Source organism: Plectropomus leopardus, chromosome 7 (genome assembly GCF_026936395.1).
Source record: "Plectropomus leopardus strain MGB_pleo_1.0 chromosome 7, ASM2693639v1, whole genome shotgun sequence".
Classification (NCBI taxonomy): domain Eukaryota; kingdom Metazoa; phylum Chordata; class Actinopteri; order Perciformes; family Serranidae; genus Plectropomus; species Plectropomus leopardus.
The window spans coordinates 6,392,487-6,407,464 of NC_142182.1; the positions used below are offsets into that span (position 1 = coordinate 6,392,487).

The following is a 14,978-nucleotide window of genomic DNA, read 5'->3' on the forward strand; positions in this document are numbered from 1 at the left end:
ATAATTTGTTAACAATTTAAAAAATAAAAAAAAATCATGTGTGAAAAAGAAGAACTCAAAAGTTGCCATGGATTCACCCAAATTTAGCACCAGCAAAATATTTCAAATGCTTCAAGACCCAGCTGTCATCCTTGCCATATTTGGCATGTTAGTCTGCTTGAACCTTTGCTTTGTAAGCACACTAGACTGAATATAAGGGGTCCAAGGAGAGCCTCAGAGAGTGTGGTGGAAGACCAGTGAGGTTCCTGCTTGTGGTGAGGGGGTCTACTATTATACACTGTACCAATTAGATGTATTCAGCATATGTAATTTAAAATTTAAATTTAAATTTATTAAATATAATTTAGTATCTGACTCTGTGGATTCTTGACATGAGATGAGATTCACATTTTTTGCTAACTTTGTAATGTAATGTGTGTGGAGGAAGTTTACAATAAATTACTGGAAGTTTCCTGCACTGGCTAACACAGATTTTTTTTCAATAGGTGTGTGGAGTATAATATTCATTTCACCAAGGGTAAGAGAAAGGTACGTACAACTTTTACCATTGATTACAACATTTGTTTAATTGGTGACCTCATGGGTTGTGAATGCAATTTGGACAGAACTCAGATAAAGACTAGTGTTGACTCTGTCAATTTAATTTTATTTACATGGACAAATTTTGTAATCAAAAATTTGGCTTGAAGGGCTTTACAATCTGTAAAGCATAAAGAAGTCTGTGTCCTTAGACCTTCCATTCAGACCCTTTTAATGGGGGAAAATGGGAGACAACTCAGGAGGAGAAATTGAGGATGGATTTCTCTCTTTGGACAAACAGACATGCAATAGATGTTGAGTGCAGAGAATGGAGCAACATAAAAAAATGCATAGTGTAGACAATTGCTTTGTTGGGCAGAGAAGCTTTAACAAAGCAAAAGGCCTCTTGTAATGATGCAAAAACTTCCTTTTGATGTAGACATAGAAGTTTAGTATAACATGCACATAGGCACTGTTTAATGACAACAACAGAAACATTTTTTAAATTGTCATTGTTTTTGCTACACAGACATAAGCCGCCACCATGAGTACAGACGCGGAGATGGCCATTTATGGCAAAGCTGCCATTTACCTCCGTAAGCCAGAGAAGGAGAGAATTGAGGCTCAAAACAAACCTTTTGATGCCAAGAGTGCCTGCTATGTAGCTGATGCCAAGGAGCTGTACGTGAAGGCAACAATCCTCAAGAAAGACGCTGGCAAAGTCACTGTGAAAGTCCTGGGCACTGAGGAGGTTGGTATCATGAAGTCAGAGTCAACTGAGAATTCAAGGTGACCAGTTCTCATTGTGATAAATGTTCTGTTCCAGGAGAGGACAGTTAAAGAGGATGACGTCTCTCCAATGAACCCTCCCAAGTATGACAAGATTGAGGACATGGCCATGATGACCCATCTCAATGAAGCCTCTGTGCTGTATAACCTCAAAGAGCGTTATGCAGCATGGATGATCTACGTAAGACAAGCTGCCTACTGAAAAAAAGAGAACTATTGAAAATACCTATACTTGACGGAAATGTAGCATTAATTGTTGAATTTCTGTGATCACCTTCAGACCTACTCTGGATTGTTCTGTGCCACTGTGAACCCCTACAAGTGGCTCCCAGTGTACGATGCTGAATGTGTCAGTGCCTACAGAGGCAAGAAGCGTATGGAGGCTCCACCCCATATCTTCTCCGTCTCTGACAACGCTTATCAGTTCATGCTTACTGGTAGGTATTTACCATAACAATGTAAAATTTATTGGTATATATGTTTTCTGATTTGGTAAAACAATTAATAATTCTTGTTTTTCTATGTAACAGATAGGGAGAACCAGTCTGTCTTGATCACGTAAGTTTGTTATTTGTTATTTACATTTGTTGATTTTAACATAGTAAAATATCTTGATCAAATCTGATAAATCTGTGTCTATACCTAGTGGAGAATCTGGTGCCGGAAAGACTGTGAACACCAAGCGTGTCATCCAGTACTTTGCAACAATCTCAGTTGGTGGAGACAAGAAGAGGGACACCTCAAAGGTTTGTTACTATATGAAATCAAGATCAAAATTCAGGGTTCTGTACACATGGAAGATTTTTCAAGAAGAAAAAAATAGTCATTTTCTGATAGCAGTTATCAACCTGGATTATAGGGCTCCCTGGAGGATCAGATTATTGCAGCCAATCCCCTGCTGGAGGCCTATGGTAATGCCAAAACTGTGAGGAATGACAACTCCTCTCGTTTCGTAAGTATGGAGTAAATTTTTATGCACAAGGAAAGTCATGTTACAGATCGCCAATATGGTGAGACATTAAAAATCCCTTTGTTCCAAACAGGGTAAATTCATCAGAATCCACTTTGGCACAACTGGCAAACTGGCTAGTGCTGATATTGAGACATGTAAGTAATAATACTCACTGAAAACAAATGACTACAATTGAGAGTTGGCCAGGCTCTGACTTATGAACAATATTTGTAGATCTGCTGGAGAAGTCTAGAGTGACATTCCAGCTTCCTGATGAAAGAGGCTACCACATCTTCTACCAGATGATGACCAACCACAAACCTGAGCTGATTGGTAAGCAAAATGAGTTGTTACACAAAGTTAAATCTACTTGTTCTCATATTAAACAAATATATTGACATTTTCACTCTTTTCTGATCTCCAGAATTGGCACTCATCACAACCAACCCCTACGATTTCCCCATGTGCAGCATGGGTCAGATCACTGTGGCCAGCATTGATGACAAAGTTGAGCTGGAAGCCACTGATGTGAGTGATCCTCCCTTCAAAATATTGAAATATATTTTGAGCATCAATTGCAATATCAAAACTGTCCTTTTAAATGCATTTTCTGTAGTGATCTTTTTTGTGTGTTGACACCTTTTATGAACTCAGAATGCCATTGACATCCTGGGCTTCTCAGCTGAAGAGAAGGTAAGCATCTACAAGATTACTGGTGCTGTGCTCCACCACGGTAACATGAAGTTCAAGCAGAAGCAGCGTGAGGAGCAGGCTGAGCCTGATGGCACAGAGGGTGAGTATTCATTATCAGCTCAAAGTAAATTCCTTGGGGAAAACAGTAATAAAGGTTTAGTCACACTGGTTTCTGATGGAAATCACTGAAATGTTTTCAGAGGCTGACAAGGTCGCTTACTTGCTGGGTCTGAACTCTGCTGACATGCTGAAGGCTCTGTGCTATCCCAGAGTGAAGGTCGGAAATGAGTTTGTCACCAAGGGACAGACTGTGCCTCAGGTAAACACGAAATGTCAATATCTAATATCCTACTATTGAAAAACATATTACTTTGTTTTTTTGTTGATGTTCAGGTGAAAAAAAAATGTAGTACAGGGCATATTGGGGAAAATAATTGCAGCGGAAAAGAACTACGTTTTGCTACTCTTAATTACTTTTATTCATTAAATGCTAAATGCATAATGCAGAATAAAACAAATAATTACTGAGATGTTTTTGGTTGTTTTTTTGGGGTTTTTTTTTAGATCTTTGATAACATTTATCTGATGAGGAGAAGTTCAAAATACCAGTGATCCATAATTTTACAAGCAGCTGACCGACTTTGATGAAATCACACCCTTCTGTATTGTATAGGTGAGCAACTCAGTGACTGCCCTGGCCAAGTCCATCTATGAGAGGATGTTCTTGTGGATGGTCATCCGTATCAACCAGATGTTGGACACCAAACAAGCAAGGCAGTTCTTCATCGGTGTCTTGGACATTGCTGGCTTTGAAATCTTTGATGTAAGCGTCATTTTCAAAAACTCAGCAGCTGATACTTCTCATGATAGAATCTTTCTTGATGCCAACAAGACATTATGCTGATTATTTGTCCCGTCACAGTTCAACACCTTGGAGCAGCTGTGCATCAACTTCACCAATGAGAAGCTGCAACAGTTCTTCAACCACCACATGTTCGTCCTGGAGCAAGAGGAGTACAAGAAGGAGGGTATTATCTGGGAGTTCATTGACTTTGGCATGGACTTGGCTGCCTGCATTGAGCTGATTGAAAAGGTAATCACTTCAGTTGGTGATCAGATATAATTGTTCTTACTTTGACATCATGTATCTCTTGATGACTTACTTCTTCCCACTTCTTTCAAGCCCATGGGCATCTTCTCCATCCTTGAAGAGGAGTGCATGTTCCCCAAGGCCACAGACACATCCTTCAAGAACAAGCTGTATGACCAACATCTTGGCAAAAACAGAGCATTTGAAAAGCCAAAGCCCGCCAAGGGCAAGGCTGAGGCCCACTTCTCCCTGGTGCACTATGCTGGTACCGTGGATTACAACATCGCTGGCTGGCTGGACAAGAACAAGGACCCACTGAATGAGTCTGTTATTCAGCTGTACCAGAAATCCTCAATGAAACTGCTGGCTCTTCTGTATCCTCCCGTTGTTGAGGGTATGATATTAACTACAGTAAACTAATAAACACTTAAGGTTATAGATGTTGTATATTTTCAACGATTGTAACGTGTTGAGATATGACCTTTTTGTCAGATTTTAACAAAACATGTCTACTTGAAATTATCAACAGAGTCTAGTGGTGGTAGCAAGAAAGGAGGCAAGAAGAAGGGTGGTTCTATGCAGACTGTGTCTTCACAGTTTAGGGTAAGATTTAACACTGTAAATCTATATATCCCATTTTATACCCCAACTCACAGTTGTTACATATTAAAAATATAACATTTTGGATCTACAGGAGAACTTGGGCAAGCTGATGACTAACTTGAGGAGCACCCATCCTCACTTTGTGCGCTGCCTGATTCCTAATGAGTCAAAGACTCCAGGTACATATAGAAAATAATGTCAATTATGTCTTTGAGGAGTGGTTTGGGTCTCTCACTATGGCTTACTTAATTTTAGAGACTACTTAGTCAAATTAGTAACTAAAAAATGTCATTTTTTACAGGTCTGATGGAGAACTTCCTGGTCATCCACCAGCTCAGGTGTAACGGTGTGCTGGAGGGTATCAGAATCTGCAGAAAAGGTTTTCCCAGCAGAATCCTCTATGCTGACTTCAAGCAGAGGTATCAGTGGATATTTTAAAAAAAGTTTTATGCTGAATATTCAAAGATATCATACTGACCATTAACTCTCTCATAAAAGGTACAAGGTGCTGAATGCCAGCGTCATTCCTGAGGGCCAGTTCATTGACAACAAGAAGGCTTCAGAGAAGCTGCTTGGGTCTATTGATGTTAACCACGATGAGTACAGATTCGGACACACCAAGGTAAAGACCATGATTGCATTTGTATCATTATGTTTACAAATCAAGGACTATCAGTCCATTTTTTAGTTTGTAAAGAAGGCTATCTCAGATCTTCTTGCCCAGTTTCAACTATTGGGATGGGAAATTAGGCCATGAGCCAAGAAAGGAGCAGAGGGAAATAAATAGAAAAATTGCGCCCCCATGTGGCGAGGAATGAAGCAGTCTACTTTGCCTTTTTGTGCACCATGTGATCCTGTACACCTTGATGGCATTCTGTCTACAGCTTCAGAATTATGATAAATATGAACATAATTTTAAATGGCAATACATTGGTTATCATAAATCTCATTTTCTTAAAATATGGTACAATTTTTAAGTAGTAAAAGAGCCCACACAGGAATGAAACTTCCTCAAGAAAGCACAGTTGCCATCAGACATTTAGCATAATTATCTTTCACTGTCTAAAGTATTTTGATGCATATCCATATTTTAAAAATTGTTTCTTAATAATATTAGACATTTAGATGATTGTTAGGGGAACATGTTCCCTGAGTTCTTTCTATTTTAATGTGTGGCATGGTGTTTTGAGCAGACACACATAAGATTTAAATTTTCTCCTTGTTCAGGTGTTCTTCAAGGCTGGTCTTCTGGGTGTCCTAGAGGAGATGAGAGATGATAAACTGGCATCTCTGGTTACCATGACTCAGGCTCTGTGTCGTGGTTACCTTATGAGAAAGGAGTTTGTCAAGATGACAGAGAGGAGGCATGTTGAAAACAGCTCATTTTTAGTGCAAACTCATTCAATGAATAATGAAAAATGATTCTGTACCTAATGGTAACATCTTCTCCACAGGGATGCCATATTTACCATTCAGTACAATGTCCGCTCATTCATGAATGTGAAACACTGGCCATGGATGAAGGTGTACTACAAGATCAAGCCTCTGCTGAAGAGTGCTGAAACTGAGAAGGAACTGGCAGCCATGAAGGAGAACTACGATAAGATGACAACTGACTTGGCTGCTGCCCTGGCCAAGAAGAAGGAACTGGAGGAGAAAATGGTGTCCCTTCTGCAGGAGAAGAATGATCTGCAGCTGCAAGTTGCATCTGTGCGTATACATCAACAGTGCTTTGTGCGTTTTCTTGTTTTTCAATGTTGATGTGCTAACAGCTATTTTCATCAAATTCACTACAGGAAGCAGAGAATCTGTCAGATGCTGAGGAGAGATGCGAGGGACTTATCAAGAGTAAGATCCAGCTGGAGGCCAAACTCAAAGAGACAACTGAGAGACTGGAGGATGAAGAGGAAATCAACGCTGAGCTTACTGGCAAGAAGAGAAAGCTGGAGGATGAATGCTCTGAGCTCAAGAAGGACATTGATGACCTGGAGCTTACCTTGTCCAAAGTGGAGAAGGAGAAACATGCCACTGAGAACAAGGTTTGTAAATAAAACTCTGTCCAGTAAGTCAAGTAAAATTATAATGATTACAATTTAATGACAAGATCTTTCTTGCACACTTAGGTGAAGAACCTGACTGAGGAGATGGCCTCTCAGGATGAGAGCATTGCCAAGCTGACCAAGGAAAAGAAAGCCCTTCAAGAGGCTCATCAGCAGACTCTTGATGACCTGCAGGCCGAGGAGGACAAAGTCAACACTCTGACCAAGGCCAAGACCAAGCTTGAGCAGCAAGTGGATGATGTAAGTTTACAAAGTCACTTCAAATGGAAAGGCAACATTTTTCTTGAATATGATTATTAAAAATTCATATTATTCCTCAGCTTGAGGGTTCTCTGGAGCAAGAGAAGAAACTGCGTATGGACCTTGAGAGAGCCAAGAGGAAGCTTGAGGGTGATCTGAAACTGGCCCAGGAATCCATCATGGATCTTGAGAATGACAAGCAGCAGTCTGATGAGAAACTTAAAAAGTAAAGTAGTTTTGTTTTGTTTTGTTCATTGTTTGTTTCTTTCTTTCTTTTATTATGATCTAACCAATTATTAATGTGGTCAAATACCTAAACTCTATGTGTTCTCATCTATTATTCTTACAGGAAGGACTTTGAAATCAGTCAGCTCCTTAGCAAGATTGAAGATGAGCAGTCAATGGGTGCTCAGCTCCAGAAGAAGATTAAGGAGCTTCAGGTGACAAATTCTGTGACATAAAAAATGACTGCTTAGTTCAAATGCCTTTTCTGTGTATTCAAAGTAAAATTTTACTGAAAGACATCACACCTTCATTCAACAGGCCCGTATTGAGGAACTGGAGGAGGAGATTGAGGCTGAGCGTGCTGCTCGTGCCAAGGTTGAGAAGCAGAGAGCTGACCTCTCCAGGGAACTTGAGGAGATCAGCGAGAGGCTGGAGGAGGCTGGTGGTGCCACCGCTGCTCAGATTGAGATGAACAAGAAGCGTGAAGCTGAGTTCCAGAAGCTCCGTCGTGACCTTGAGGAGTCCACTCTGCAGCATGAAGCCACTGCTGCTGCTCTTCGCAAGAAGCAGGCTGACAGCGTTGCTGAGCTGGGAGAGCAGATCGACAATCTCCAGCGTGTCAAGCAGAAGCTTGAGAAGGAAAAGAGTGAATACAAGATGGAGATTGATGACCTCTCCAGCAACATGGAGGCTGTTGCTAAAGCAAAGGTACACAACACATTCAATTCTATTTTAATACCCAAATTGGTATAATTATTAAGGTAATTAATATTTAAAATAAATTCTGATCACTGATCCTATCTCTCTTTTCCTCCTTCAGGGAAATCTTGAAAAGATGTGCCGCACTCTTGAGGACCAACTTAGCGAACTGAAGACCAAGAATGATGAAAATGTCCGTCAAATCAATGATATGGGTGCACAGAAAGCCCGTCTCCTGACAGAAAATGGTATATACAAGTTATCATTGAATGATCTGTTGTGTATTATTCAGAAACATAACACAAACTAATGTATCATAACGTGTTTCATACAAGGTGAGTTCAGTCGTCAGCTTGAGGAGAAAGAAGCTCTTGTCTCCCAGCTGACCAGAGGCAAACAGGCCTTCACACAGCAGATTGAGGAGCTGAAGAGACAGATTGAAGAGGAGGTTAAGGTGAGAGACTGTTTAGTGTGCACTGGTGTTGCTCAGTTGGGATTTAGGAATTTTGTAACCTCAATATTATTTCTTACACCAGGCCAAGAATGCTCTTGCCCATGGATTGCAATCAGCCCGCCATGACTGTGACCTGCTGAGGGAGCAGTTTGAGGAGGAGCAGGAGGCCAAGGCTGAGCTGCAGCGTGGTATGTCCAAGGCCAACAGTGAGGTGGCTCAGTGGAGAACTAAGTATGAAACTGATGCTATCCAGCGCACTGAGGAGCTTGAGGAAGCCAAGTGAGTAACATTCAAACAATCTAATGGCCAGTTCAAAAGTGTAGCATTTTAGTGTAACTCAAACCACAACTACATCACTATACTTGCGTTTAAACAGATTTAGACAAAATATATTGACTGAGTTTTTGTCATGTGTTCAGTATCTTATTTGAGGTTAAATGGTTTAGATTAAATCAGTGCTTTCACATCTCAATCTAGGTTATCGAAATGTATTATTTTCATTGTATACGTACATGCAAAAATATTTGGATAAAGTATTTTCATCTTTTAGAATTAAACTGAGAGACAAATTACACCCTATTAAAACAGGAAGAAGCTGGCCCAGCGCCTTCAGGAGGCTGAGGAGCAGATTGAGGCAGTGAATTCCAAGTGTGCTTCTCTTGAGAAGACCAAACAGAGGCTCCAGAGCGAGGTGGAGGACCTCATGATTGATGTGGAGAGGGCCAATGGGCTGGCTGCCAACCTGGACAAGAAGCAGAGGAACTTTGACAAGGTAGCATTGTTTACTTTGTCTAGCCAAGCCATACAAACACTGAAATAGATACATTTAATTGTCTTCATATTGCTAAATAGCTAACTGAACTGTATTAACTGTGTTGTTCAGGTGTTGGCAGAGTGGAAACAGAAGTACGAGGAGGGTCAGGCAGAGCTCGAGGGAGCTCAGAAGGAGGCTCGTTCTCTCAGCACTGAGCTGTTCAAGATGAAGAACTCTTATGAGGAAGCTCTGGAACAGCTGGAGACCATGAAGCGTGAAAACAAGAACCTGCAGCGTAAGTTCTACCTTATGTAACGGTTACATTGTATTCAACATGTTCATATCCTACAATACACTGTTTATATTTTTTAAGGCTTAATAAGAAACACAGGTATCTCTCTACAGAGGAGATCTCAGATCTGACTGAACAGATTGGTGAGACTGGAAAGAGCATCCACGAGCTGGAGAAGTCTAAGAAGCAGGTGGAGACAGAGAAGGCTGAGATCCAGACAGCTCTTGAAGAGGCTGAGGTACACTTTTTTCTGGGGAGATCTTTTGAAAACAAAAAATACAAATCACTGACAATTATACTGTAAAAGGTTTGAAGTAACACATTAACATTTCATTCTTTGATATGATCAGGGAACTCTGGAACACGAGGAGTCTAAGATCCTGCGTGTCCAGCTTGAGCTCAACCAGATTAAGGGTGAGGTGGACAGGAAGCTGGCAGAGAAAGATGAGGAGATGGAGCAGATCAAGAGGAACAGCCAGAGGGTGATTGACTCCATGCAGAGCACTCTGGATTCTGAGGTCAGAAGCAGGAATGATGCCCTGAGAATCAAGAAGAAGATGGAGGGAGACCTGAATGAGATGGAGATTCAGCTGAGCCACGCCAATCGCCAGGCTGCTGAGTCCCAGAAGCAGCTGAGGAATGTGCAGGCACAGCTCAAGGTATTGTAAGACAGAGTTGTTGCACAGACTATGGGCAGTGCAGATCTTTTTTTAAAAAAGTTTTTCTGAATTTATTTTTCTCTAGGATGCACAACTGCACCTAGATGATGCCGTCAGAGCCCAGGATGACCTCAAGGAACAAGCTGCTATGGTAGAACGCAGGAACGGTCTCATGGTAGCTGAAATTGAGGAACTTAGAGCTGCTCTGGAACAGACAGAGAGAAGCCGCAAAATCGCTGAGCAGGAGCTGGTGGACGCCAGCGAGCGTGTTGGACTTCTGCACTCTCAGGTATAAATATCCAATCATTTATTAATTAATTTAAAAACCTAATCAAGTTTGAGGCATGTGATCACTCAAGTGTCTAAATCAACTTACATTTTAGAACACAAGCCTTCTGAACACCAAGAAGAAGCTTGAGACTGACCTGGTCCAGATTCAGAGTGAAGTGGATGACACTGTTCAGGAAGCAAGGAACGCAGAGGATAAGGCTAAGAAGGCCATCACTGATGTAGGTTTACATTTCATTCGTTCTTACTCCAGTATTGTTGTTTGTTTCATAACAGTTCTCATTAACATTTTATGCTATCTCCTCAAGGCTGCTATGATGGCTGAGGAGCTGAAGAAGGAGCAGGATACTAGCGCTCACCTGGAGAGGATGAAGAAGAACCTGGAGGTCGCTGTTAAGGACCTGCAGCACCGCCTGGATGAGGCTGAGAATCTGGCCATGAAGGGTGGCAAGAAGCAGCTCCAGAAACTTGAGTCTAGGGTGAGAAAGTTATGTGACATTTGCACAGCAGAACAAATGTAATAAAATATAAATTACGGATTCTAAATACTCAATGAATTTTCTGTTTCTTTAAAGGTGCGTGAGCTGGAGGCAGAGGTTGAAGGTGAGCAGAGACGTGGAGCAGATGCTATCAAGGGTGTCCGCAAATATGAAAGGAGAGTGAAGGAGCTCACCTATCAGGTACAGTCACATTGATATTTAACATGTACAGTACAACTTCATCTGATATACCTACTATTAACTATGTTTAAACATGAAAATCTATATTTTCTTTCACAGACTGAGGAGGACAAGAAAAACATTACTAGACTGCAGGATCTGGTTGACAAGTTGCAGCTCAAGGTGAAGGCCTACAAGAGGCAGGCTGAGGAAGCGGTAAGGCCAAAACATTTATTTTGGAAAAAAAATGTTTACTTGATAATATGTCATGATTTTTTAGCACACAATAGACCAATGGACTTTTTTGAAGATTTAATCTTTTTTTCCATCTCGTATTTCAGGAGGAGCAGGCCAATGTTCATCTGTCCAAGTGCAGGAAGATCCAGCATGAGCTGGAGGAGGCTGAGGAGCGTGCTGACATCGCAGAGTCCCAGGTCAACAAACTGAGAGCAAAGAGCCGTGACTCCGGCAAGGTAATTACATGTCAATCTAGTGGAAAATAAATAAAATAGCAAACATAATTCCTCAATATATACCTGTCACTATGTTTGGGCAGATTCTATACAGTATTATATTGACCTAACAAACCATTAGGTTGAAAATAAAATCAGCTGATCATAATTATTGTCACCTAAAGCTGATTCAAACTCACACAAACCATTTTTTTTTACAGGGAAAAGAAGCAGCTGAGTAAAGCACAGAGTGTTTCGCCGTGATGAATCATATAATATGATGTAGTTCATGATGGAACAATAAAAGTAAAAGCTGTTGATCTTAAATTCTCCTTGTAATACTTTCATCTCTTTGCTCTTCATGAAAGGTATTTGTTGTGAGATTTGTATTACCTTTTTCAACATGTAAATCATGCTCAAAAAAAAAAAAAAAAAAAGATGGGATCGCACTTATATGTTGCAAAGTTTTCAGCTAACCAGTCACCAAAACGATGCTAAAAACATTCTTAACATTTGAGGTGAAAGTGGTATGGGCATCTTTCAAGGAAACAAGGGGAAAAAGCAAATGTGCGTGACTTAAGTCACTTTAATCCTTACCTGGAAACAGGCACCAGATTCAAGAGCAATTCATCGTGAGCTGTCTTTGAGGGCAGTAAAACAAAAGCAAAATAAACTCATGCATCCTAGAACCACAACTTTGGCTCTGATCAGAAAGCAGTCAGTCACATTTGCTTATAAAATCAACAAATGTAACTATATATTGACAATTATATTAATATTGAATGAAACAGGCAAAGAGCAAACTAGTTGGATTATATCCTATAATAATAACAGTTCGCATTTCAGAGCAATTAAAAGGAATCTGCATCACATGGTAAAGTAGCTTATCAAATGTGACATTATATGGGCTGCTCTGTAACAGCTGTTTTTAGGTGTGATATGAGTGATTATTGGGTACACCTAACTTTTAAAGTTAATTAAACATGTCTGAATGTATTACTCTTAATCACAGGAGATTTTTTTTCAGCAAGTTACAAAGGCATTTCACTTAAGTAGGTGACAATTTATTGTGGAAATTTTTAGAGTAGTTTTAACACTGCTAAATCAACATTATAGCCTATGACATTTAAAAATGATTTTGCTCAGCAACTGGAATGACGTTGACATTCAAAGTGCAGTGCATGGAGCCAAAAATGGACTTGGAGCTGTGTCTGCAGAGTCAGTTGAAGTGTTAATAGCTTGACATATGAGCGTGAATACCACAGACATATCTCTTACACCTGATCACAAGTAGTAGTTATTTTTCATTATTTAATTCTTGTAAAACTATTAACAAAAGTTAAACAGTAGTGCTTATCTTAAATGACATTATTTTGAAGAATTTTGCTCCATTTAGTATAAAGGATTTTAAATTACTATTATTTTTTTTTTTTTCAATCTAACAAAAAAGCAGTGAGAAGGATTTGAATACTTTTTTTCTTCTTTTTTTTATTTCTTCAAAAGACCTTCACTTTAAAGTTACCTATTTAAAGTAGGGATTACCACAAATTCAGGATGTGCCTTTGCTGATGGGAACCTGAAACATTATATGTATTTGCTAGCAACAGGTGTCACTTATGTTGGCGAAGCAACAGCTGGCATCCTAACCATATTTGGCATGTGTCCCATATTTAACTTGTGCTTTGTAAGCGAGCACATTCAATACACAGATTCCAATTCAAGTCTGTGGGTGTAGCTATCAGACCCATGAAGCTCATGTCTGTGAAGTTATCTACTTTGATGCTTCAAAACACAGTAAATGTTTTTATATTTATTCTTCACTATGTTTCCTACAATAAATAAAAGTTAGGTTTGGATTAAAGGGACACACAAGGTGAAATAGCATGATGTTAAATAAACATTCAGAGAATCCTAGTTATTATTAAGTATATGCAGAATTTTTAAGTCATTACTTGCTCTATAACTCTTGCCTGATAAATTGCTTTTTCTGAATACATTTCTTGTTTAGTACATCTCAATTACATTGATTTAACATAATTGTAGAATTAACACCCATAAGTAACCTCCCACTATGAGTAGAGTCAGTCAACATGTAGCAGGAACTGAGGATCTAAGGGGTCCTCAAAAATAGAAGGAGAAGGGTTGCAAAGTGTTTGAGCAGCTGTTGATGCAAGTGAGTGCCTGCAATGCCTGGGTAAGGCAGAGGGATAGAGATCGGCAAGCAGTGCATTCATAAACAAATGATTTTCACATTGACATTCAACACAAAAAATAAAACCTAGCTATCACTGACAGCATTTAAAGCATGCAAATTTACATACATACCACAAACTGATATCAGGCTGAAGCATATAGTAGTTAGCTCAAGGTGAAAGCCACTATGAGTATGATTTAGGGGCTTTAGGAGCTCCCTTTCATGCTCTTTAAAAATTGTAAAGAAAAGTGCTGTACTCAATTTACAAAGCATTTCTACAGCATAATCCCACTGTCTGAGTGGATTATTTTTTATTAGTATGTGCTACAGTATTGCCTTTTTTTCTAGCTAAAATATCAACAGTGTGTTACTCATATTTGCACATATATTAGTAGCAATCCTATTTAGGTCTCTTCCATTCTGATTGAAAGAGTTGCACATTGTCTTTATCTTTATAATGCAGTAGCAAACACCACTAACCTTTATCATAGAGCTCAGAAGATGTTCTGGAAAACACTGTTCCCAGTTCTCTACTTAGAAATGATAATCGTACATTGATCAGTTTCATTTCCCATTCAAACCCATTTGGGACATTAGGAAACCATGTTTTGGAAAATATTTTACAAAAGAAAGAAAATATTTAGTTAAAGGGTACTGTGTATATATATGCACATTGACAAGGATGACAAATAATAATGACAAATTTATAATGACAAACGTGTACTTGAAATCTTGAAACCAGAAGAGTAAAACCTTCAAGTGAAAGTTAGAAAATAGACTTACAGCCTGTGAAAATGCTTGAGGTCTTGGCTACACTCGTAAAGCATGAGTGAAATGTGAGATGCTATGCACCCCTATGCTATGAAGATCTGTATTATCATCTGTTTATCATCTTTGCATCTGGTGACATCAAACAAACACAACTGATTAGCATTCAGTGGTGATACAATGTTAATCACTGGGACATGGTCAGAGGCAATTAGTGATGCCTTCTGGAGATTAAAAAAAAAAATCTGCTCAGAAATTAAAAATAGTGTAAATACTACTTTATTTCCACACCTCTTTTTTTTTATCAGATAATGCCATGAGTTGTCATAGAAATCCGTTTTAAGAGAGTAATTATAACATATTTGGAAAGGTTTAAAAAAAGAGACCTGGTCTCATTGGCTTGAATCCAAACCAATATGTGTATACTGTCAACACCTGTTCCTATCGATGTCTGTTGTCCACTCCACATTTGGCATGTCTCCATGTTTAACCACTGCTACGTAAGCAAGGCACATTCAATATAAGCAGTCCAATGGGACATGGACTTGTGTGGTAGAGGACCCTTGGAGAATTCAGCTTGTGGTGAGC

General features: G+C 39.5%; 1 protein-coding gene across 1 annotated transcript; it reads left to right on the forward strand.

Moving 5' to 3' along the window:
- The first annotated feature begins 221 nt into the window (after positions 1-221).
- LOC121949775 (myosin heavy chain, fast skeletal muscle-like) lies at positions 222-11,755 on the forward strand. Its single transcript, XM_088079748.1, has 41 exons — positions 222-254; positions 486-528; positions 1,049-1,270; positions 1,346-1,489; positions 1,589-1,745; positions 1,839-1,866; positions 1,955-2,054; positions 2,168-2,260; positions 2,352-2,415; positions 2,495-2,593; positions 2,685-2,788; positions 2,915-3,053; positions 3,154-3,272; positions 3,627-3,776; positions 3,876-4,046; positions 4,137-4,437; positions 4,573-4,646; positions 4,738-4,825; positions 4,948-5,065; positions 5,145-5,268; positions 5,874-6,010; positions 6,101-6,356; positions 6,443-6,685; positions 6,770-6,946; positions 7,027-7,172; positions 7,296-7,386; positions 7,490-7,879; positions 7,992-8,118; positions 8,206-8,324; positions 8,407-8,603; positions 8,913-9,096; positions 9,208-9,373; positions 9,484-9,608; positions 9,721-10,029; positions 10,115-10,318; positions 10,413-10,538; positions 10,626-10,796; positions 10,893-10,997; positions 11,097-11,192; positions 11,318-11,449; positions 11,650-11,755. The coding sequence occupies exons 3-41, from the start codon at positions 1,064-1,066 to the stop codon at positions 11,668-11,670; spliced, it is 5,802 nt and encodes a 1,933-aa protein (XP_087935874.1). The 5' UTR covers positions 222-254; positions 486-528; positions 1,049-1,063; the 3' UTR covers positions 11,671-11,755.
- Positions 11,756-14,978: the final 3,223 nt, after the last annotated feature.

Bases quoted from the DNA above. Each gene is read 5' to 3' on its own strand.
- LOC121949775 (XM_088079748.1), top strand. From the start codon at position 1,064: ATGAGTACAGACGCGGAGATGGCCATTTATGGCAAAGCTGCCATTTAC. The intron at 2,789-2,914 runs GTGAGTGATCCT...TTATGAACTCAG, and splicing joins TTGAGCTGGAAGCCACTGAT to AATGCCATTGACATCCTGGG. The intron at 3,054-3,153 runs GTGAGTATTCAT...AAATGTTTTCAG, and splicing joins TGAGCCTGATGGCACAGAGG to AGGCTGACAAGGTCGCTTAC.